The following is a 26771-nucleotide window of genomic DNA, read 5'->3' as shown; positions in this document are numbered from 1 at the left end:
TATAGAGTTCATTCCCAGTTTTTCTTTGATTTCCTCATTGTGGACACCCTCCTGCCATTGTTCCCATTTACTAGTACCTGCAATCATCCTAGCTACTTTCATATCCGTAAGCTCAACCTTGTTGATAAGGTAACCTGAATCCATCCAGCTTTCGCTCCCATACAACAAAGTTGGTCGAAAGATTGAACGGTGCACAGATAACTTACTCTTGGTACTGACTTCCTTCTTGCAGAAGAGAATAGATCGTAGCTGAGCGCTCACTGCATTAGCTTTGCTACACCTCGCTTCCAGTTCCTTCACTATGTTGCCATCCTGTGAGAACATGCATCCTAAGTACTTGAAACCGTCTACCTGTTCTAACTTTGTTCCTCCTATTTGGCACTCAATCCGTTTATATTTCTTTCCCACTGACATTACTTTCGTTTTGGAGATGCTAATCTTCATACCATAGTCCTTACATTTCTGATCTAGCTCTGAAATATTACTTTGCCAACTTTCAATCGAATTTGCCATCACAACTAAGTCATCCGCATATGCAAGACTGCTTATTTTGTGTTCACATATCTTAATCTCACCCAGCCAGTCTATTGTTTTCAACATATGATCCATAAATAATATGAACAACAGTGGAGACAGGTTGCAGCCTTGTCTTACCCCTGAAACTACTCTGAACCATGAACTCAATTTACCGTCAACTCTAACTGCTGCCTGACTATCCATGTAAAGACCTTTAATTGCTTGCAAAAGTTTGCCTCCTATTCCATAATCTTGTAGAACAGACAAGAACTTCCTCCTAGGAACCCTGTCATATGCCTTTTCTAGATCTATAAAGCATAGATACATTTCCCTGTTCCACTCATAACACTTCTCCATTATTTGCCGTAAGCTAAAGATCTGGTCCTGACAACCTCTAAGAGGCCTAAACCCACACTGATTTTCATCCAATTGGTCCTCAACTAGTACTCGCACTTTCCTTTCAACAATACCTGAGAAGATTTTACCCACAACGCTGATTAAAGAGATACCTCTGTAGTTGTTACAATCTTTTCTGTTTCCATGTTTAAAGATTGGTGTGATTACTGTTTTTGTCCAGTCTGATGGAACCTGTCCCGACTCCCAGGCCATTTCAATTATCCTGTGTAGCCATTTAAGACCTGACATTCCACTGTATTTGATGAGTTCCGACTTAATTTCATCCACCCCAGCCGCTTTATTGCACTGCAATCTATTGACCATTTTTTCCACTTCCTCAAATGTGATCCTATTTCCATCATCATTCCTATCCCATTCTACCTCGAAATCTGAAACTTTGCTGATCGTATTTTCACCTACATTATGCAACTCTTCAAAATATTCCCTCCATCTGCCCAAGGCATCCACAGGATTCACCAGCAGTTTTCCTGACCTGTCCAAAATACTTGTCATTTCCTTCTTACCTCCCTTTCGAAGACTGCTAATTACACTCCAGAATGGTTTTCCAGCAGCTTGACCCATAGTCTCCAACCTGTTTCCAAAGTCTTCCCAAGATTTCTTCTTGGATGCTGCAATTATCTGTTTGGCTTTGTTTCTTTCTTCAACATAACTTTCTCTGTCTACCTGGGTTCTGGTATGTAGCCATTTTTGATACGCCTCCTTTTTCCTACAGGCTGCCTTGACTGTATCATTCCACCAAGCTGTTTGCTTTATCCTACTTTTACACACTACTGTTCCAAGATATTCTTTAGCCACTTCTAGTACTGTGTCCCTGTACCTTGTCCATTCCTTTTCCAATGACTGTAATTGACTACACTCAACTAACTGGTACCTTTCTGAGATCGCTGTTATGTACTTGTGCCTGATTTCCTTATCCTGAAGCTTCTCCACTGTTATCCTCCCACATATGGACCTGACCTCCTGCACTTTCGGCCTCACATTCCCAATTTCACTGCAGATTAAATAATGATCAGTGTCATCAAAGAATCCCCTGAATACACGTGTGTCCCTCACAGCCTTCCTGAATTCCTGATCTGTTATTATATAGTTAATGACAGATCTGGTTCCCCTGCCTTCCCAAGTATACCGGTGAATGTTCTTATGTTTAAAAAAGGAGTTTGTGATTACTAAGCCCATACTGGCACAGAAATCCAAGAGTTGTTTCCCGTTCCTGTTGGCCTCCATATCCTCTCCAAATTTACCCATAACCTTTTCATACCCTTCTGTTCGATTTCCAATCCTGGCGTTAAAATCACCCATGAGCAGAACACTGTCCTTGTCCTTTACTCTAACAACTGCATCTCTGAGTGCCTCATAAAAACTATCCATCTTATCTTGATCTGTCCCTTCACAATGCGAATATACTGACACAATCCTAATTTTCTTGCTAAACACTGTCAAATCTATCCACATCAGTCGTTCGTTTACATACCTTATTGCAACTACGCTGGATTCCATTTCTTTCCTGATGTAAAGCCCTACACCCCATTGTGCTATTCCTGCTTTGACTCCTGACAGGTAGACCTTGTATTCTCCCACTACCTCTTCTTTCTCACCCCTTACCCGAATGTCACTAACAGCTAAAACGTCCAGCCCCATCTTACTTGCAGTCTCTGCCAGCTCTACCTTCTTCCCAGAGTAGCCCCCATTGATATTAATAGCTCCCCATCTCATTACCATTTGTTTGCCAAGTCGTATCTTAGGAGTCCCTGGTTTGTCAGTCAGAGGTGGGACTCCGTCACCTCCGAAGGTCCGAGGCATTTTGCTCTGATTGTTGCCAGCATCATATTTAAAGTACCAGGGAAGCAGGTTGCTAGCCTTACTTGCCCAGAGTCCCATTGGGTTTTACCCCTAACGGCTGAGGGACTAACCGGTGGATTTGGTAGTCTTTGTCGTATGAGCACAAAGGTGACCACGACTCAGAATATGTCCGAGATGCCCAGCCTTATTCCAAAGTAACTGGTATCCCAACTGTCGGGACCACTCATACGTTGCCCGTGGTTCATGAACTAGGACATGACTACAGGAAGGAATGCAACAGAAACTTTTTTGTCTACAAGGTTTTCCAAGAAGTCTTCCACAGATGATACACAAGTCTGGCGAGTTGTTCTATCTGTAGATGCCCACAGTTTATATGCTATTTCATCAATTCCATCTTCATCAAACGACTCTTGCAGGTGTGTCATGGTAGAATGTGTACCTGTGCAGTTGTCGCTGTGAACATATAATATTTTGACTGTGAAGGTTTACAAATGATCAGAGCAAGACAGTTTAGGTGCTAAGTTGACTGTCTGTTTCATGTGTCAACTCTTTTAATCTGGAACCTTCCAAAATGATTTCACATTTTGGTGAATACTGCAAACACACACACACACACACACACACACACACACACACACACACAGTGAGTACCAGTTGCACCAGCCAAAACACAGTTCTTGGCTCACAACTGACAGAATTTCAATAACTGTGTTTTCAATTCTGGGTGTTCACCTTTGAATGCCTGATACAGTTCATGCAGGTTTCCCAACATTAGCCATTCTTGTTTATGAATCCTGGAACCATTTTCCTTGACAGAAACAAAATCCTTCTTCCCAGGCAAAAAGCAGCTTATATTGTCTCTATTGTAGCATTTTGTGACACCGTTCACAATTTCTTCACTTAAGACACGTTTAGATATTGGATTGGGGGTTGCTAAGATACCACAATCTTTGACAAATTGTTTTGCTTTTCTCACTAAATAGTTAGAGGCTCCAAATTTGTTTTCAATCCTTTTAATGCTTCAACTTTTTGGAAGGAGGTCAAAATTTGGATCTTTCCACTGCTTGTGGTGCTGGTACCTAATTTGTCTTTCAATTGGATTATCATTTCAGATTCAAAATTTGTTTCATAATCTGCAATTTCTTCCACACTAGGTACTTATACCTCAGACACTTGCTCGGACTTTTTCTGCACATACGTTTTTTCTCCCAGTCTCTTCTTTTTCTCAGGGGACTCGCCAAGATATAAGAAACTATCATTTAATGCATCTAAAGCAATTTTTGTGGCTACAGATGTGTCTGACTCATCTGAGGAGCTATGCAGGTTTGTGATTTACACTTGTTCCAATGTAGTTGGGTCAGCTACAAGCCCTTATCCCCGAGTTAATTTCTTCTACATTTATCACATACTTTGTAGTCTGTCATTGCGCCACCGATCGTATCAACCATCCACATTTACACTTTATGTGGATTTTTTAAAAATTGTATAGGGAGACATAAGAACAGAATACAGTAAGTAGGTGCAAATGAATGTAGGTTGCAGTAGTTATTCGGAGAGGAAGAGGCTTGCACTGTCTAGACTTGCATGGAGAGCTGCAGAGAACCAATCTTCGGACTGAAGACAGCTGCTGCTGCTGCTGCTGCTGCTGCTGCTGCTAGTACTACTACTACTACTACTACTACTACTACTACTACAACAATTTGTATTCAAGTAAGATACATACCCCATTAAGAAAACCAGAGTTTGAGGCAGTTGTTTTACTGCAAAGAATTTGTACACTGTCTTCAGTACCCATAATACATTAATGCATTCATAACAGCATTGGCTTCCTCGTTACCAGAACCATTCTGTAATTTTGGAAGACCTATGAGCTGTTCTCTGTTCCCAAATGCAACAGTTATTGGAAGCCTTTCTTATTTTGGGTCCCTGACATTTAGTGGTGGCAACAGTGTATCATCCCAATAAACAGTCAGAACTGCAGGGATATCATTCTTGAAAACAGATTTTATTGTTTCAGAGTGTTCTCTTCTCTTCTGCTGTCTGATTCTGTGAAGAGAAGATGATTAATACATAGCTCTTCAGTGTTGTGACCAATTGTGTCTGCAGTCACCTGAAGAATATATACAGGATCTCTTACACTCAGCTGACATTTGTCCAAGTCAGCTGTTAACTTTTCAGTAATAAAATCTTTGCACCTTGCCTTGCAGCAATTTCTTGTGAACTGATGATGCTTTATCTGATTCCTGAGATGATGAAGAAGGAAGTACAGCAGAAGATGTGGAAGTAGATGTTGTGCGCATTTGTTTTTCTTGCTTTTTCTCATCTTCAAGCTTTCTCTGCCTCACCTTTTCTGCTTTATCCACAAGTATTCAATCTACTCTTTTGAGGTAGCCTTTACGTCCTGGCTCTCTCTGTCGAAGTAACAACAACCTGTCTTCTTCTGACTTGCTTGGCACTTACAATTTCAAATAAACTGTCCAAACCATTTATAGTTCTGTTCGCAGCACTTAAGCACGTCTTGACACTTCTTTGTAATTTTCTCAACTCTGAATGCAAGTTAAAAAGTTTTTCTTCCAAAGTATAATGCACTCTTGAACCATAAGATTTGGACTTTTACTAATTGTTAAGTTTTACTTCCAGTATGTTATAAAATAAAAACTTCTATCACTTGTCCACTTGACAGTAACTCGTGTCCGGTTATTTGGTGTATATAGCTCCTGTTAAAAACACACATTGCTTGGCGCTGTGTAACTGATGCGATATGTTAGGCAGCGACTGGAAAATACATTCAATGCGATCAATAAAAAACAAACAAGTGAAATTAGCATGACATCTGCAAACAGTGTGAAAGATTATATTCCTCATTAGAGTTTGTACTCAAGTCTGCATGGGCTACAGTGTTTCAGTCACAATACAATTTTGTACAGATTTGTTTTTGAGTCATTCAAACAGTACTAAAGGGTGAGCACTCACATACTAAAGTCAGAAAGTAATGTACATATATACACTTTTCGTCCTAAAGGACATTTGAAAACGCAATTCAAAACAAGTCAAAGGTTTGATGTTCAGGGCTTGAAATGCATTATGCATTGAGATAAAATCACAATATGTGCCGAAGGTGGCTTGGTTTTTATTCTGAATAGAAATTGAAGTGTTCCAGGCTCAGAACACACCCTCAGGTAAATATAAGAAAGTTCTGTCTCCATTTATGAACAAAATGATTTTCTTCAACCTGACAACAGCTGGTCTCCTTTGGCCTATACTGAAGCTCAACACAGACAAAGTGCAAAAATATCAATAATGTGGAACAAAATCTTAGACTAAATGGAAATTTCAATGAATGTGTGATATGCAATCCTTCTACAACTGGAAAACCCAAAAATATTGTCTGTTATGTGATACAGCCCTCCCACTTAATGAACATCTGGAAATCTCGAATGCCACACTCCCATAGGGAGGCACAAGTTTGAACAGGTTCTGACAAGACCAGAATAATTTCAAAGTCATTCAATCTCACCTGAGGAATCTGTCAGTAATGAGTAAGCTAACAGTTCCTGGGAGCATGTTGCTGAACTTAGCACTGTCCACTGGAGGCGGAGGTGGCTTGCAGTCAGAAGTGATGCTGGATGCATAGCAGAAGGCATCAGTTGACTGGCTACATTGGACTGCCTGGATAGGGTCCATAGCAGTCCTAAATACTCACATAGCGGAGGTATATGATTGGCTGCCCGTGAAATGACAGAATGTAGCGAATGGTCTGCAGCAGTTTGTGTGCATCACCTGTTTTCATGTCTGGTGTACGCAAAGGCCCTCAGTGAGTGGAGCTGCAAATTTCTTGGCTCACTGGACAGTGCAGTTGTTGAATCACAGGAGCAGTGCTTTCTGCAGCTCACTTGGCAGAGGTGTGTTGCAGGGTGGTGTTGGCACCTGATTACTTCCCTGACATGCTGGAATCTTGGTATCAGGAAACTGTCACAAGTAATAGTGATATAAGTAATGATGTAGGTCAGTAATGTCTACCACACATAATTTACACTGATACAAAACTTTATATTATAGGAAAATCATTGTTTCCAAAAGAGTCGCTGGGATTTACTTATCTCTCTGTTTCAGTCTTACAGTCTCATGATGCTGTCATTGTCTAATCTTATAATCCCAAGGAGCAGTTGGTTGGTGATGACAGTGGTCCATAACTACTTCATACACGATTGTGATGACAGTGGTCCATAACTACTCCATACACGATTGTGATGACAGTGGTCCATAACTACTCCATACACAATTTTGACATCAGCGTATTGATTTGTGCAGTGCTGTAAACTGTTGTCAGATCTTTTCAGCCCACCTCAGTCCATGAACATCCTGCTTACAAGAAAATCTTGTGATGCCTTACAGAGGCACACTAGCACAGTCTCCCATTTTTAAGCATCCCTGGAGCTTGAATTAGTGATGCATCCAACTTGCAGCTCAGTTCAACAACATCTAAATACATACTCTGAAAGCCACAGTAATGTGCGTGGTAGAGGGTATTTTGTGCCACTGTTAGTCATTTCCTTAACCTGCTTCACTCAAAAATGGAGCAAGAATGGAGTCTTCTATTGCAAAGAAGCAAGGGAGAGGATGTTGTTATAGGTGGCCAGCATCCTCTTTCTACAACAAAAATACACACATGGATTAATACAGTTCTTTATTTACATGAATTGGAAACATTTACTTAACTTGAATAGTGTTCATGTGTTGTGGTATAAGCTCATCAGTAATAGTCTTCTTGCAGACTGATGTAAGGTACAATTCTGGTTGAGGTAAACTAGTCCCGCTGTAGTCACTAATGTGGTCACTGTGTACTGCCATAGCATGTGACGATCTAAATCCATTCTGCGAGTAAACTGACAGACGTCAAACTGAATGATTGAGTGAGTGAGGCCCTCCAGTCAGCGGCGGTAGCCTAAATACATGCTGTCAATAGGGCATGGCGGCGTGTTGCTGGTGAGTGTCTCTCTGGCCTCATTCATGATAGGCGCCTTTGATCCAGTGCCTACTAATTGATCTTTGCACTTCATCTTTCACATTCCTCCCCCCTGAAATGCCTCACTGTTGTTGTGTGGGGAGGATGTGAACGACAACGGGGAGGGAGGCAGGATGCTGGACATAGAAATGAACTGGTAGCCGTGACCATGGAGGGTGGCATGCTGCTGACTGTACAATCCTCCCCCACCCCACCCCTTTCCTCCCATTTGGCTTGTGATGCAACAGGAACATCCTCCAGAAAACTTCTGCCAGGGCACATGTCCAGGTCAGAGGGCGTGTCCCGGGGTTGATGATGGCGACGACGGGTCCATGTCCATTAGGCCGGTGAGCAGGGATGGCAGGGACGAGGGTGCATCGTAATTCCGCTTCTCCTGGGTGCATCAAAGTCGAAGTCTATGTGTGCTCGTTGCCGTGGGGATTGAATCTTAGGCCAAGCTGAGAATGTCTGTGGTGGAGCTGATCGGTTGTCCGCGCATGCACGACACTGTGACATCATCATTTCTGTGTGGGCGTCCATGCCCTGCAAAGCTCAGTGCCAACACACTAACTGTTGACTGCGAACAATTCCCCAATGTCCTTGGTGAAGCAGTTGTAACACATCCTTTGTCAGCACTGTGGGAATAAGCACATGTGGTTGTCCACTGTCATGTTGAACTAGAATCAGACCTTGTTGAACTGAAATGTTATGCCGACATGTGAAGTATCGTCACACAACTGAGTTCTGGATACTGTTCAATGAATGAAGCCAAGACTGGCGAGTGTAATGCAACAAAATCTGAGATGTGGACCTGCTTCCATGGCCTGTGCAATTTTTCTGTAGTGCAAGGGAAAAAATTCCAGCATCTCGGAGTCCTGCACATCGATTTGGCAACAAGATGTGGCAGACACATCAAAATCAGAGTCTGGGCCAATTGGAAGGCAAGATAAAATGTCTGCATTGCCATGCTTTGCCACAGATCCATACACAGTTTCATGCTGATACTGTGAAAGCAAAAAAGCCCAATGTTGCAATTTTTGAGCAATGCAGCTTTGACAGATGAAACAAGGACTGCGAAGGCTTGTGATTTGTTACTGAAAAGAACTTGTGACCATAAAAATAGTGATGGAAGTTGGTCACACCATACTCAATATTGAGAAATTCTTTTTCAACTTGTGAGTAATTGCACCGAGTTTTAGTTAAAAACTTTGAGGAAAAGCAAAAGATCTGTCTTGTGCACCAGTTCTGTGCAAAAGCACAGTGCTGATTCCGTAGGAAGAAGCATCGACTTGTGAAACTATTTGCTTGGCAGGGTCAAAATGCACTAAACATCTGTCACTAAGCAAAGCATTTTTGAGTCCTTGAAATGCGTCGTGACACTCTTTGGTCGATACTAAAGGCACATTTTTGTGATGCAAGCGATGCAGTGGAGCCATGATCTGAGCAGGATTCGGTATGAACCGAACGCAGTATGTCATTTTGCGTAGTACTGACTGCAGTTCAGACACATTGCAAGAAACAGGCAGGCCACGGCTTGCAAGCAAATGAGATTGGAAAGGGTGCACACCCTGACTGTTTATCACATGACCAAATTTTTTCAATTTGAAAAAAAGTCACACTTTTCTTGATGACACTTGAGTCCCGCTTCTGACGACACTTGAGGAAGAGTACGCAAATTGGCAATGTGTTCCTCTGGTGTACAGCCTGAGATGACAATATAGTCAAGGTAGTTTGAACAAAATGGCACTTTTGTTGCAGTCGGCTGCCCCAAGTAATGTTGAAAAAATGGCAGGTGTGGAAGCACTGCTGAAGGGCACATGCAAAGACCTGAACAGCCCTAAGGGTGTATTTACAACACCTTATGTGATTCTTCATCCAATGAAATTTGCAAGTAGGCATCATGCAAATCTATCTAAGAAAAGTAATGGTCAGTGCCGAGCCTGCCCATAAGTTCCTCAGGGCGAGGTAATTGACAAGTGTCTGTGGGTTGACTGTAGACTTGAAGTCAACACAAATGCGAATTTCATCAGAAGGCTTAGTCAACAAAACAAGAGGACTTGCCCATTGACTTACTTTATTGGGAGCAATTACACTATTATCTTGCAAGTCTTTCAATTCACTGACTACTTTGTCTCTTAAAGCAACTGGAATGGGTTAGGACCGGAATAACTTAGGCTGTGCATTGTCTTTCAATGTTAACATGTGCTACAAAGTTATTAGCTTCTCCAATTCCTTCTGAAACTAGTTCAGGAAATTCTTTAAGCAAGCTAGCTGACACTGACACTGAAAGTATATTGTCTTGGATTGCTAAATAGTACATTGTCTTGGATGCTAAACCCAAACAAATCAAAGGCATCTGAACTGAATATGTTCTCACTGTCTCTTGATTTCAACACTGTAAAATTCACTGTCCTAGTGTGAGATTTGTAAGTGGCGGGCAAACTACTCTCTCCAAGCATTGGAATTTACTGTCATTTGTAAGCAGTGAGGTGCTTGCTGGATTTAGAAAGGCATATTGAGCCCAACTGTTCATACATGGCACGATAAGCAAAGTTACTGAGGCATCTGTGTCTAAGTGAAAGTTCACACGACAGCCACCAATTTGTAATGAGACAAAGAATTTGTTAGAATGTTGTTGCTCAGCACTAGGAGGCACATCCTTAATCTTACTTTTGTCAGAACCTGTTGTAGGTTTTGAAAACACTGCATTCATTGCAAGTGCATGAGCCTGTTTTTTTTTTCTGGGAGTGAGCAAAACTGGCATTTTTGTGCCATTGCAAACAGATTGCTTGGATATGGCCTTTTTTTCCACGTATGTAACATGTTGCATTATGTGATGGAGAGTCCTGTCTTTTATGGCGAGCAAAACATCTAGGGCAAGACTTCACTAAATTCACGGGCCAGTTTACATGTCTATGTCGCTGTCCGCACGGCTATGTACGCGCTCGTTGTTGTGACTGCGTGGAGTGGTCGCTATAAGGGCAACTCGACCCAACAAATCAGGGCCTGGATAGTATTACACTATCTGGGACATTGAATGTTATTGTATCATGTGTCATAAAATCACTGTAAAAGTAGCCACAAACTTAAATTTACACTTCATAGTCATGCCCATTGATTAACCATTGGTGGTACATCTGTTCCAACTTTTCTGCAAGTGAAGGAACTGATATCTAGCTGCAGCTACTTGGACTTGCTGGTCATAGTATTGAGTTAATGCAGTGATTACTTGGTCGTAGATGAGATCGTCGGGAGATGCAGTTGAGAATAGGTTTTGTATTAACCGGACTACTGAAGACCCTGCAATTGAATGGAAGTACGTAACTTTACAGTACCTTGAACACGATTAACTTGACAATGTGCTTGGAACTGAGTCATATTCAGTCCATTTCTCCTCTGTTTCCTTAAATTGCTGGAATGTGGTATACCAGTCAGTGGCATGTGTTGGGCTGGTTGGTTGGTTGGTCGGTTGTGGTTGTGTGGCCAATGCAGATCGAAAAGAGGAATTTGATTAATTCTGCGGCTTCCCTCCTGGAATACATGCAACAACAAAACAACAAATTAGCAAATAGAAACAGTTGAACAAGAGTGCCCCTGCAAGCTGAAACACAAGAGAAACATGCAAAACCTTCGGCCAAGTTGATTAACTTCGATTGCCACTGAATTATCCTCATTCGCCACTGTAGTCGTGTACTGCAAGGAAGCAAGGGAGAGGATGGTGTTATGGGTGGCTATTATTCTCTTTCTACAACTCAAAGCACATGTGGATTAATATGGTTCTTTATTTACATGAACTGAAAATTTTACTTAACTTGTATGGAGTCCATGTGTTATGGTATGAGCTCATCAGTAGTAATCCTCCTGCAGACTGATGTAAAATACAATTCTGGTTGAGGTAAACTAGTCCTGCTATAGTCATGAATGTGGTCACTGTGTACTGCCACAGCCTGTGTCGAACTAAACACATTCTGTGAGTAAATTGACAGACGCCAGACTGGATGATTGAGTGATTGAGTCCCTCTGGTCAGCAGCGGCAGCCTAAATATATGCTGTCGAGAGGGTGTTGGCGGAATGTTGGTTGTGGGCGTGTTTGTGGCTTCTCTCGTCATAGGCGCGCTTGAACCAGCGCCTACTAATCGATCTTCGCACTTCATCTTTGCCGACCAATGTGTTGGTGACAGCTTACGCCAGCACAGCAAGAGAAAAACAGATGTGTGTAAGCCTCCGTATGAGCCAAATTTCTCTTATCTTGTCTTTGTTTACGGCAATAACATCATTCTGAAGTCAACCATAAATGTCAATTCTCTAAATTTTCTCAATAGTGTTTCAAAAAAAGAATTCCTTCTTCTCTAGGGATTTTCTTGTGACTTAATGAAGCATATCTATAATACGTGTTGATCAAACTTACTGGTATCAAATCTAGCATCACACCTCTGAATTGCTATGTCTGTCCTTAATCCAATGGTGGGGTCCCAGACATTCAAGCAGTGCTAAAGAATGGGTTGCAGTAGTGTTCAGTTTGTGGTCTCCATAAAATTCTCTTCCCTAGAATTCTCCCAATAAACCGAAGTCAACCATTCGCCTTCCCTACTACTGACCTTGTGTGTGGGTGTGGGTGTGGGTGTGGGTGTGTGTGTGGGTGTGGGTGTGGGTGTGGGTGTGTGGGTGGGTGCGCGTGCGCATCTGTAAGTGTGAATGCACGTGCATGTGCGCATATGTGTGCTCATATCATATTGCACTGTTACTCAGATATTTAATCAGTGTGACTCCGTCAAGAAGCACAGCACTAATACTGCATTCGAACACTATAGGATTAATTTTCCTACTCATCTGCTTTAACTTACATGCTTCTGTATTTAGATCAAGTTGCCACTATCGCTTCACTTACAAATTATCCTGTATCCTCCTACAGCCCCTCAACGATGACACTGTTCTGTACAATACAGTGTCACCAACAAACAGTCACAGACAGCTGCTTGCCATATCCATTGGGTTGCTTGTGTGAATAGAGAATAAGAATGGTCCTGTCACAGTCTCCTGGAACACTCCTGATGATACCCTTGTCTCTGATGAACACTCACTGTCCAGGGCAACATACTGGGTTCCGTTACCTAAAGAGATCTTCCAGCTACTCAGATATCTGAGATCATGTACTGTAACTTAGACCTTCATTAATGGTTTACAGTGACACTGTCTGACTTTCCAGAAATATAAGTCTGTTGCCCTTCACCCATGGTTTGCAGGATATTGTGTGAATAATGGACAAGCACAAGCAATACTTTCTAAATTAGTGCTGATTTGTGAACAGAAGCTTTTTTTGTCTCGAGGAAGTTCATTGCATTCAGACTTAGAATATGCTCAAGAATTCTGCAGCAAATCAATGCTAGGGATATTGGTCTGTAATGCAACCTTTTCAGCATGCAGTTGCACACGCTGAGGTCCAAAAGTCATTGTTTGGGAGATGTCCAGTCTTCTCTTTGCCTTATTCTATCCCAGTGATTACTGTAGTTACACAATGACATAAGCATCGAATTTTTTGATAAAATGCACTTTATCCAAAATGCCCTGGAAACAATAAATCGCAAACTGTTACTTTATACTAGAGACAAAAAATTGCATTACTTGACACTGTTGGGGCATTACAACATGTAAAAATCTGATGTGGCTGTGATGATGAACAGAAAATGCTGAATAAATCTTCTTTGATTTTTTTAACTTTATAAATTAAACAAATTTATTTCCTGATTTGTGGAAATAACTGCTTTTCATTCTTCTCTCCAAGCCTGAGAAATACTGTACATTTCCAAATAGCCATTGTACAGCTGTTCTCAATAGCTGCGTTGGATAGTGTGATATGTAATTTTATCGTTGATAAGTCCAACCTTCTGGAGGTGGCTTACATATTATCATCAATATTGACATTATATTGTGAGGGGCAGTCAAATAAAAAGAAGTCAGATGGAAAAAAGTAAATAAGGTGTTTATTATTTCGAAATTAATTGCCATAAATGTTAATTGTATCCTACTGTGAGACGAGATGATCAGTGCCTTCAAGGAAAATTGTGTGTAAAGTTGTTTTGACTATGCTGCTGAAGTTTTGCTGCGAACCTCTTGCACATCCATGCGGTTTCCATGCTTTTGGAGGCCTGAAAAAACATTCATGGCCGTTGATTTGCGTTGGATGAAGTCTTGCACATCTGGGTACAATCTCATGGTTCAGTAGGCAGCCAAAAACATGTTACCATGAATATATTGTCTGTCTTGTCTCACAGTGGGATAAATGTATTAACAATTACAGTGATTTATAAATAATAAACAGTGTACTTAGTTTTTTTTTTTTTTTTTTTTTTTTACATCTGTCTTGTTTTCCATTCACTGCCCAATCTATATTGTTATATAAAGACAAGTTGTTGTTCAACATTGTTAATAAAAATCTCAAAGTTGCTGACTGATTTACTTCAAAGGAGGGATGAATGCGGACTGAAACTTGTTTGGCTGTCAGGAGAGCAATGCATGAAGCCTTCAGTGACTATCATAGCAGAATATTGTCAAATGATCTTTCACAAAACCCAAAGGAATTGAGGCCATATGTAAGGGCTATTAGTGACACCAGTGTTAATACCCAGTCCCTAGCAAATGAGACAGGAACTGAAATTGAAAGTAGCAAAGGGAAAGGTGAAATGCTTAACTCTGTTTCCAAATGTTCCTGTTCAAAGGTAGGTCCAGGAGAATTGTCCCAATTTAATCCTTGTACCACTGAAAAGATGAGTGAAACCAGTATAAGTATCATTGGTGTAGAGAAACAACTGAAATCATTAAAATCAAACAAAGCTCCAAGGCTGATAGAATCCCTATCAGATTCTATACTGAATTTGTAGCTGGTTTAGTCCCTCTTCTAACCATAATCCTCCTAGATCTCTCTAACAGAAAAGTGTGTCAAGTAGTTGTTGGAAGAAAGCACAGCTCGCACCTGTCCACAGGAAGGGTAGTAGAATTGATGCACAAACTGCCATCCAGTATCCTTGACATCAAATTGTTGTAGAATTTTCGAACGTATTGTGGGCTCAAGCAGAATGAGGTATTTTGAACAGAATGACCTCCTCCTTGCCAACCAGTATGGATCCCAAAAACATCGACCACGTGAAACCCAATTCACACTTTTCTCACATGAGATATTGAAAGCTTTGGGTCAAGGCAGCACCAACACTTACTGTCAAAAGTACGATCACATGGGGTATCAGTTGTAATTTGTGACTGGATTAAGGACTTTTTGGTAAGGAGGACACAGCATGTTATCTTAGATTTAGAGTCATCATCAGATGTAGAAGTAACTTCAGATGTGCTCCAGGGAAGTGTGTTTGAACCCTTGCTGTTTATGTTGTATATTAATGACCTTGTGGACAACATTGTCACCTCAGGCTGTTTGCACATGATGCAGTTATTTATAACAAAATACTGTCTGAGAGAAGCTGCATAAATATTCACTCAGAGCATGATATAATTTCAAAGTGGTGCAAAGACTGGCAACTTGCTTTAAATATACTTCTCAACACGGAAAACATAATTTTCTATGACTATAATACCAATGAGTCACGGCTGGAATTAACCAGCTCATACAAACACCTGGGTATAATACTTCGTGGGGATGTGAAATGAAATGATCACATAGGCTCAGTTATGGGTTACACAGGTGGTAGATAGACTTTGGTGTAATACTGGTGAAAGCTGGTCAGTCTACAAAAGAGATTGCTTGAAAATCACTTGTGGCACCCATTCTAGAATACTGCTCAAGTGTATGGGATCTGTACAGAATAGGACTAACAGGTGATATTGAATATGTATTGAGAAGGGCGGCACGAATGGTCGCAGGTTTGTTTGACACAGGGAAAAGTGTTAGAGATTCCGAAGAAACTGATTCTTGCAGATAGATGTAAACTATCTGAAGAACCGGCTTTAATTGATGATTCTACAAATATACTACAACCTCCTAGTATTTCTCACATAGGGATCATGAGGACAAAATCAGAATAAAGACAGCATGCACAGAGGCATTCAATCAGTCATTATTCCCGCACTCTGTACAAGGGAAGTATCCAGCGCTGTGCACTTCAGTGGTTTGCAGAGTATAGATATGGCTGTAGATATAGCTGTAGATGCAGATGCAGGTGTAGAGGAGATGGTCATGTAGAATCCGGAATTGAGCACTACAAGGAATCTAATAGTGTTTACTTTTTGAGCCACCTTCCAGTAGTTTCTCAAATCAACAACTCTCACGAATATAGTTCGTTACCTTGTGTTTGTTTTGTGGGTCCATGGTGTCATGGGCGTTTCAATTACAAACAGAAACTTAACATAATGTGTGTTTGTTATTGTTAGCCTCCAGCCCAAATTACAAATGTGTATCTGCTCCACTGCAGTGCTGCTACTGTACTCTTACTCAGAAAAGAATACATGTCATCAGAAGTGTCAGGCCAAACTACTGCCTGTTGAACCCATCACTTTGCAAGTAACTGCGAGACCTTGCTGAAAAATTGGGCCCACCGTTAGCTGAGGCAACTCCTTCTGTTACGGCGGTGTGTGGCACCATTCTTGTGATGTCAGCCAAGTGGTATATCAGAATTACAATGTTTCTTTTGAATCATACAATCATTTATACAATTTCAAATGACACTAAAGGCCCATTTTAAACAATACTCAGGGGATCAGAATAGAATTTGGGCACCTGAACAGATTGCCGGTTCTGTCCGTAGTTTGTGATGTTCTCATCATATGATGATAACGGTCAGAATATGTAGTGTGTCCTTAGTGTGAAGTAGTGGCATCATTATTTTTTCTCCCCTTTGTATCCAAATAAAGAAACTACTAGTTTTTGTGTGCCCTCCTTATATGTTTCGTTTCATTAATTACATACGTGTAACAAGTACAGTCATCATACATTCACAATCAATACAAACTAGCTCATTGAGGTTTTCGTCATTTCATTAGCATGTACCTTTGTGTGGAAATGTGTGAGGTTTTCAAGTGGATCGTAATTCTAAAAACATCCTATGTCTTGATAAGTTCTAAACTGCCGTGTGTGTACATTGAAAATATTTTCCAAAAACTGATTGCAAGTGTTGTAGGGAATTTAACAAACTACAGTTAGAACTGATATCTAGCTGCAGCTTGTCGGACTTGCTGGTCATAGTTTAAAACTTCGTCTCTATCTTTGAACATGCTAGTCTCCAAAACTACTATGTGAATTTTTATGAGGTTTCCACAGGTAACTATCCACAGCACCAGTAGATGGCACTGTATGTTGTTCCATGGTACACCAGAGAACCGCTACATGGCACTGCTATTTTTTACATCAGTGTAGAAGTATTTTCGTAAGTTTATGTCTGTGACAGAATTAAGTCCTACAATCATATCTTTGGAAAAGAAAAAAAAAAAACAATTGCTTAGCTGGGATGTATGGATTTACTGATTTCACTTTGTGTATTAAAATCTTAATGAAATTGCTTTGCTTCTTTTGATGGATCATGTTTATATTTGACTTCTTGGGTAGGAAAAATAAATTTATTAGGCCTAAGTTTGGTTTGCAATTTTGGTGCATACTTATTACATTTTGATTTTGTTTTGTTTATGAATAAAAATCCATAGGAAACTTTTCAGTACACCAGAACAGCAAAAAGACAGAGTACTATGTGGTCTCAAGAATCCAGTGAAGATTGTGAGACAAACCTTCCTGTGGTTCTAGAATGTCAGGCTGTAACTACTCTTTGGAAACTTGTTCCAAAAGCGAGGTGTGACATAACTCTGATCAAGAGTGTCATGCATGATCTTACTCCTCACTATAAAGGTTGTCCAGCCATAGAGACAGGGTGACAGTTATTGAACTATATAAGAAAAAAAAGTAAATTAGTTACAGAGTATGGCATGCACACACTTTATTCAAAATGTAAATATCACTACAGATATTCGGATTTAGGTTATGACACGTTTGATATGCCTACCATCATTGGTGGTGATGGGGTGCAAACGAAAAATGAAATTCTGCGTGACCCGCTGAAGTATCAGAACATTGATGCTGTCAGTGACCTCCTGAATGGCTGTTTTCAGCTCACCAATTGTTTCGGGGTTATTGCTGTACACCTTGTCTTTAATATAGCCCCACAAAAAGGAGTCACAAGTGTTTAGATCCGGAGAGTATGGGGGCTAATCGAGGCCCATGCCAGTGGCCTCTGGGTACCCCAGAGCCCGAATGCAGTCCCCAAAGTGCTCCTCCATAACATTAAACTCGCTCCGGCTTCGCTGGGGTCAAGCTCCATTTTGCATGAACCATATCATGTCGAAATCAGGGCCATTTTTCATAATGGGGATGAAATTGTCCTCCAAAACCTTCATGTACTGTTCGGTAGTCACTGTGCCATCAAGGAATATTGCATTGATTGTTCTGTCACTGGGCATTCAAAAATGGTTCAAATGGCGCTGTGCACTATGGGAATTAACATCTGAGGTCATCAGTCCCCTAGAATGTAGAACTAATGAAACCTAACCAACCTAAGGACATCACACACATCCATGCCCGCGGCAGGATTCGAACCTGCTACCAAAGCAGTCACGCAGTTCCATACTGAAGCACCTAGAACCGCTCGGCCACACCGCCCAGCGACTGGGCATTTGCACACCACACCTTCACCCATTGAGGGCGGAGAGAGTTCTCCATTGCTAATTGCGTTTTTTAGTCCCCCAAATGCACCAGTTTTGCTTATTGACGAACCCATCCAAATAAAAGTGGGCTTCATTGCTAAACTGAGCCATGCATGTGCATACAAATTCTCATCGTGCCCCGCAGCCAACTGTGCCGTTTGAATGTTCTAACACAAACTGTTCAGAAATTGTCACCCTGTACTTAGTGCTACCCATGCGAAGCTGGACAGGTCACTAGTTGATGATGATGATGATGATGATGATGATGATGATGGTATATTGCTTAAATATAGATGTTGAGCTATTGACAGTTTTGTGACAACAGTGGTTTTGCTTCCAATATGCTGCATTAATCTCTTTTTAATCTTAGTATTTTCGAGGTTACAGCCTCTTCATTCCAGATTAGCTGCTGAAATTCCCATTTCAAAATAAATTCATATTATAATTCATATTGCAAATGCGTGACTAATATTTATGATTAATAATCAAAATTATTGTACAAGTCTCCTGCTTTAAAATCCTTGACTGCAACATATGGAGTTCATATTTGCCAGATTGGGAATTTTCTAAAGAATTGCTGCTACCACCTGTTAAATTTTGTGGAGTTACACATATTATTCTTGCAGTTTCTAAAAGAAGGGGTGGTGATGCATGAAATGTCCTGTATACATTCATATGTGAATTCAAACAGTAAAGCTATAAGCAAATGAAGGTTAGTGGAGAGATATGTAATTTGAGAATGTAAGAGGTGGGAAACTTCAGGTTTATGGATGATATTAGGCATGATTATCAAAAATGTTCTTTACATTACCAGTTTCTTAACTATCTTTATGTTGAGAGTAGTTGTGGGTTTGTACTGGTCTGCTTTATTATCGTGATGGTGGAAAATGATCTTGATTTTGAAGAGTGCTGTGATAAAAGTCCTCATGAGAATGGGGAAACAGAATTTTGAAATATTTGAAATGATGTAACCTATTTATGGGGAGGAACCCAAAATAATTAGCGACACTGGTCCACAACACCCTTCTGTAAGTTCGTGATGACACCGCTGTCTTAACAACAATGAGCTGAAGGAAATTCTTCGGACATGGGAAATAAATATTGCCTTATTTACGGACAGATTGACCACTGTACCACTGCAGCTGTGACATGTTTGTATGAGGATGTGGCCTTTGACAACATGGCAGTCAGATGTAACTCAGCATTGGGTGTGAAGTATAAAGCATAAATCTCGTGGGATCCTAATCACTTTGAATGGCGTTAATGAGCAGCACACGTCCACCATTTTTCAACGAATCCTATTCTCAGCTCACTCAGTATATTTTATGCACCTCTGGACTGTGATACAGTAACAAGTTACATGCGGTATCATTTGTTGCACGTTCCAGTACCCGAAATTTTTTAATGTACTGGTGTAAAGTACGCGAGATCTGTTGAGAACAAATAGTAATTGAAATTGGCAGTTGGTTGTGCCCAGAATGTGATGACCATACCTGATAGTGCTTTACTTAGGTGAAAAATGTGAAGTTGTCACAGTATAGATTCTGTGTTTAAAATGTGGAAAGTGCCTTCTCTCACTCTCAATAAACTTGTGGCCTGAGCCACTTTATGGGATGGAGGAAGATCAGCTGTGTAACCTCCCACAGAACAGTAACTACCGTTTTTCATTGTTGTTTTACTTCCTCATTGCTGTAGTGAGGATTTACGAGTATCTCTTCCTGTTTTCTATACTTTTTCCATCTTGCTGTCTTTTAGTTACATGTCTTCAGTTTTTCTGCGTAGTTTGTCTTTTAGATGTTGTTGTTGTGGTCTTCAGTCCTGAGACTGGTTTGATGCAGCTCTCCATGCTACTCTATCCTGTGCAAGCTTCTTCATCTCCCAGTACCTACTGCAACCTACACCTACATCTTTCTGAATCTGTTTAGTGTATTCATATCTTGGTCTCCCTCTACGATTTTTACCCTCCACGCTGCCCTCCAATACTAAATTGGTGATCCCTTGATGCCTCGGAATATGCCCTACCAACCGATCCCCTCTTCTAGTCAAGTTGTGCCACAAATTTCTCTTCTCTCCAATTCTATTCAATACCTCCTCATTAGTTATGTGATCTACCCATCTAATATTCAGCATTCTTCTGTAGCACCACATTTCGAAAGCTTCTATTCTCTTCTTGTCTAAACTATTTATCGTCCATGTTTCACTTCCTTACATGGCTACACTCCATACAAATACTTTCAGAAACGACTTCCTGACACTTAAATCTATATTTGATGTTAACAAATTTCTCTTCTTCAGGAACGCTTTCCTTGCCATTGCCAGTCTACATTTTATATCCTCTCTACTTCGACCATCATAAGTTATTTTGCTCCCCGAATAGCAAAACTCCTTTACTACTTTAAGTGTCTCATTTCCTAATCTGATTCCCTCAGCATCACCCGACTTAATTCGACTACATTCCATTATCCTCGTTTTGCTTTTGTTGATGTTCATCTTATACCCTCCTCTCAAGACATCATCCATTCTGTTCCACTGCTCTTTCAAGTCCTTTGCTGTCTCTGACAGAATTACAATGTCATCGGAGAACCTCAAAGTTTTTATTTCTTCTCCATGGATTTCAATTCCTACTCCGAAGTTTTCTTTTGTTTCCTTTACTGCTTGCTCAATATACAGATTGAATAACATTGGGGACAGGCTACAACCTCGTCTCACTCCCTTTCATGCCCCTCGACTCCTATAACTGTCATCTGGTTTCTGTACAAATTGTAAATAGCCTTTTGCTCCCTGTATTTTACCCCTGCCAACTTTAGAATTTGGAAGAGAGTATTCGAGTCAACATGGTCAAAAGCTTTCTCTAAGTCTACAAATGCTAGAAACGTAGGTTTGCCTTTCCCTAATCTATTTTCTAAGGTAAGTCGTAGGGTCAGCATTGCCTCACGTGTTCCAACATTTCTACGGAATCCAAACTGATCTTCCCCGAGGTTGGCTTCTACCAGTTTTTCCATTTGTCTGTAAAGAATTTGTGTTAGTATTTTACAGCCGTGGCTTATTAAACTGATAGTTTGGTGATTTTCACATCTGTCAACACCTTCTTTCTTTGGAATTGGCATTATTATATTGTTCTTGAAGTCTGAGGGTATTTCGCCTGTCTCTTACATCTTGCTCACCAGATGCTAGAGTTTTGTTAGGCCTTGCTCTCCCAAGGCTGTCAGTAGTTCTATGGAATGTTGTCTACTCCCGGGGCCATGTTTCGACTTAAGTCTTTCAGTGCTCTGTCAAACTCTTCATGCAGTATCATACCTCCCATTTCATCTTCATATACATTCTCTTCCATTTCTACAATACTGTCCTCAAGAACATCGCCCTAATATAGACCCTCTATATACTCTTTCCACCTTTCTGCATTCTCTTCTTTGCTTAGAACTGGGTTTCCATCTGAGCTCTTGATATTCATGCAAGTGGTTCTCTTTTCTCCAAAGGTCTCTTTAATTTTCCTGTAGGCAGTATCTATCTTACCCCTCGTGAGATAAGCCTCTACATTCTTTCATTTGTCCTCTAGCCATCCCTGATTAGCCACTTTGCACTTCCTGTCAATCTAATTTTTGAGACGTTTGTATTCCTTTTTGCCTGCTTCATATACTACATTTTTGTATTTTCTCCTGTCATCAGTTAAATTCAATATATCTTCTGTTACCCAAGGGTTTCTACTAGCCCTCGTCGTTTTACCTACGTGATCGTCTGCTGCCTTCACTATTTTATCCCTCAAAGCTACCCATTCTTCTTCTACTACATTTATTTGCCCCATTCTTATCAATTGTTCCCTAATGCTCTCCCTGGAGCTCTCTACAACCTCTGGTTCTTTCAGTTTATCCAGGTCCCATCTCCTCAAATTCCCACCTTTTTGCAGTTTCTTCAGTTTTAATCTACAATTCATAACCAATAGATTGTGGTCAGAGGCCACTTCTGCCCCTGGAAATGTCTTACAATTTAATACCTGGTTCCTGAATTTCTGTCTTACCATAATATAATCTATCTGAGACCTTCAAGTATGTCCAAGCTTCTTCCACGTATACAGCCTTCTTTTATGATTCTTGAACGCAGTGTTAGCTATGATTTATTTATGCTCTGTGCAAAATTCTACCAGGCAGCTTCCTCTTTCGTTCCTTATTCCCATTCCATATTCAACTACTACGTTTCCTTCTCTTCCTTTTCCTGCTATAGAGTTCCAGTCACCCATGACTATTAAATTTTCGTCTCCCTTCACAATATGAATAATTTCTTTTATCTCATCATACGTTTCATCAATCTCTGTGTCATCTGCGGAGCTAGTTGGCATATAAACTTGTACTACTATGGTAGGCATGTGCTTCGTATCTATCTTGGCCACAATAATGCGTTTACTATGCTGTTTGTAGTAGCTTACCCGCATTCCTGTTTTCCTATTCATTATTAAACCTACTCCTGCATTACCCCTATTTGATTTTGTATTTATAACCCTTCACTCACCTGACCAGAAGTCGTGTTCCTCCTGCCACCGAACTGCACTAATTCCCACTACATCTAACTTTAACCTATCCATTTCCCTTTTTAAATTTTCTAATGTACGTGCTCGATTAAGGGATCTGACACTCCATGCTCCGATCTGTAGAATGCCAGTTTTCTTTCTCATGATAACAATGTTCTCCAGACTACCCCCCCCCCCCCCCCCCCCCTCCCCAACACCCGGAGGTCCAAAGAGGGGGACTATTTTACCAAAGAGGACGCCATCATCATTTAACTTGACAGTAAAGCTGCATGCCTTGGGGAAAAATTACGGCTGTAGTTTCCCCTTGTTTTCAGCTGTTCGCAATACCAGCACAGCGGGGCCGTTTTGATTAGTGTTAGAAGATCAGTCAATCATCCAGACTGTTGCCCCTGCAACTACTGAAAAGGCTGCTGCCCCTCTTCAGGAACCACACGTTTGTCTGGCCTTGCAACAGATACCACTCCGTTGTGGTTGTACCTGCAGTACGGCTAACTGTATCGCGCTGAGGCACGCAAACCTCCCCACCAACGGCGAGGTCCATGGTTCATTTGGGGGGGGGGGGGGGGGGTTTGAAATATCATTCTTTCAGTTATTTTTGTACTACCAAACAATGTTATATACACAAATAGGTAATGAATGCAACAGTTGTGTATCATTTCTTTATCGTAGTTATGTAATAAATAGAATGTGGGATCCATCGTAGTAGTATCTAGATTGCAGGCCACAAAGTTCAACCAGCTAATAAATAAATAAATTTTTTACTTCCCCATATATCAACTGGTTGGTGTGGCTTCAATATTTAAACTGAAAATGAGTTTTTTAGTGTGAATTCAACTTGTTGTTTGTTGTTAATTTATCACACAAACAGTGTTACACAATGAACATTATTTTTATCTTATGAAGATAGATTTACTCTTTACAAGTACTAGAAATATGTTACCTAGGACACTGCATCCCACTAAGTACGCAGTATTGAAGTGGCACTATGCAGATAGCTTTCCAGTGGCTTCTCATTTGTATTTCAGTAGACATAGCTTTTAAGTGTAAAAGTTTTGTGATATATCTTTCATGGCCTTAAGCAAACATAGACTCAATTATTTGACTGTCTTTCAGGTTTGAAGGAAAAAGTTGCCGAAATAGAAACTTTTCGAGACATACTCTGTCAGCAAATTGATACTCTTCAACAATACTTTGATGCTTGTGCCGAAACAACTCCATCACTCCGTGGTGCATCCGGTTTGTACAATTTGATTATACTAATTATTTATGCGTTACTCAATTTGTCTGTGTATGAGTGTTGTATGTCCTGGCTATATTTAAAATTTGATAACTTGTTGTAGGAGAACTTCAAGTCGCAGACTTCAAAGGGGAAGCATTAACTTTCAAGGCCACAGCTGCAGGAGTGATAGCAACCCTGCAGCACTGTGTGGAATTGGTTGGACAGCGCGAAGAAGTGTGGAGGCGTAGGATGGAACGTGAAGTGGAGAAGAGGCGGAAGGCGGAAGAGCAGGCACGCACTGCTGCATCCCGCCGTCTCATCATACATAGCAGCCCAGATTATGAGGTAGACATCCAGAAAGAGAGAGAGAGGGGGGGGGGGGGGCTCAGATGTTACCAAAATGTCAGACCAACTAGCATTCAGTAGCACATTTAAGATCATTGAATTCAAATTGCACGTTCAAAGAATGAAAATGGGATTTGCGTGTACATTATTTTTTGCACTATTAAGTAAGGAAAGACAGCTATTAACTATACCCTCACAGGTAAGTGATTAAATTATTAATGGTGCATACAAAATGGCTATGTACATTTAAACATGAAACAGAAAACAAGTGTATCCAGAAATAACTCTTATCATTAAAGAAAGTCTTATAATGTACCATGTACACTGCTGGCCATCCAAAAAGCAACAGTCTGAAGGAAGCATCCAAATCAGGTATAATTTGCAGTATGTGTGTGCAGCAATGGGAGGTGCACATGATTAGTATTTGAGTGGAAGCACACATCTCAGGCACGAGTAGCACCACCTGCAAGCTCTTTGTAAAATGGTACAGGTGGCCATGTGGATGTAATGGAATCTTCTTTTGTGCAGTTGTTTTGCGTAAACAGTTTCAGTATTCCTCATAGAATATAGTGAGCGTCTTAGGAGCACCTTTCAGAGTTCGACCAAGGAAGAATAGTTGCCTATAGGGATTGTGGATCATCCTTCAGAAAAATGATCATGTCAGATGGATCCAACCAACTGTGATGCATATATCTAATCTCAGGATGCAGGAGGGAATGACAGACCGATGAGACAGATTGCGCTCGCCTCATTGCACCACTACACACAATGACGGGCATATCATGCAAATGGCAGTAATGGATCACACTGTCATATCACGAGCTGTATCACAACAAATTTGGTCTGTTGCGCAGAGCATGATCATCGTTTTCTTTGATACCAAGGGAATTGTGCACAAGGAATTCATCCCAACCAACCAAACAAGGAATTCCGCATACTACTGTGATGTTTTGCAACGGCTCTGTGAAAACGTACGGCGATGGTGGCCTGAACTTTGGTGTCAAGGGAACTGGCTGCTGCATTACGGCAACGCGCCCTGTCACACGGCCTTGCTCACGAGGACCTTTTTGGCAAAAAACAACATGGCGGTTGTACCCCACCCACGGTACTCGCCAGATTTGGCACCTTGCAACTTCGCACTATTCCCAAAACTGAAACTCAAGTTGAAAGGCTGTCGGTTCAACACTCTTTAAGAGGGGGTTCAAGAGCAGGACTTACAGAAAACGTTTGACCAGTGGCAGAAGCACTGGGACCAGTGTGTATGTGTGGATGGGAACTACTTTGAGGGTGATGGTGACTTTTAGTCGAAAGGTAAGTTTTTCAACAAGTGTCCTTAGCAGTCCTGAAAATCTTGTATAGCACCTCGTATAGTTAATGTAATGTAAATGGATAGATAAAAAACATACCCATCAAGTGGTGGCAGGGGAAAACACACTCAAAAGGATTTAACTTTTACAAGGTTTCGGAGCAAGTCACTCCTCCTCCTGGTAGAAGAGTTGAAGGGGAAGGAAGAGGGGTGAAAGAAGAGGACTGGATCGGTTTACGGAGAGGGGTACATTTCAGGAGAGTCACCCAGAACTCCAGATCAGGGGAGACTTACTGGATGGGATAAGAAGCAAAGAAATTTTCGTTGTTATATTAGAACGTATAGTTATGTATAGAAGTTAATGACCAGCTGGCAAACTACCGAACTACAAATAACCTACTAGATGAATACAATCATGTTTCCATAAACATTGTGGATGAGCTGAACCTTGCCATGGATGCACAAGAGGCAGCTATGGCAGCTATCATGTGCTTCTTAGACTTAAACAAAGCCTTTGACATTGTCGACTTTGACATTTTATGTGCTAAACTTAGCAGCCTAAATTTCTGGCCAAATGCAGTGCAGTGATTTCACTCATACCTGACGTCTCTCCAGCAGTAAGTCATATCTGGCACCATAAAATGACAATGGAGGCAGGTAGTATCAGGCATTCCCTGTTCTTTCGTATTAGGTCCTACACTTTTTCCATTGTACATTAGTAATGTCTCATCAATTTTTCCCTACTGCAAGTACCATATGTATGCTGATGATCTCCAGTTGTATCTAATGGAAAAATCAATGCACTTGAAGACTGCTATAGGGAATCTCAGTACCAACCAGTGTGCACCATCAAAATGGGTGAAGGATATAGGGTTAAAGTTCAACACACCCAAAAACCGCATTGTACTGGTTGGCCATTTTAGGCTCATTAACCTGTAATATTGAGAAT

General features: G+C 40.9%; 1 protein-coding gene across 1 annotated transcript in view; it reads left to right on the top strand.

Annotated features, from left to right (window-relative positions):
• LOC124798110 (ceramide transfer protein) overlaps positions 1–26771 on the top strand; it is a 204400-nt gene that overhangs the window by 89664 nt on the left and 87965 nt on the right. Inside the window, exons 4-5 of the mRNA XM_047261367.1 lie at positions 24066–24188; positions 24293–24516. Coding sequence (XP_047117323.1) covers positions 24066–24188; positions 24293–24516 — 347 coding nt within the window. The remainder of the gene's footprint in view (positions 1–24065; positions 24189–24292; positions 24517–26771) is intronic.

The sequence above is a fragment of the Schistocerca piceifrons genome, chromosome 5 (assembly GCF_021461385.2).
Source record: "Schistocerca piceifrons isolate TAMUIC-IGC-003096 chromosome 5, iqSchPice1.1, whole genome shotgun sequence".
In the NCBI taxonomy this organism is placed as follows: Eukaryota; Metazoa; Arthropoda; class Insecta; order Orthoptera; family Acrididae; genus Schistocerca; species Schistocerca piceifrons.
Note: the sequence above shows the minus strand (reverse complement) of the source record. Positions and strands in the feature narration are given on the sequence as shown.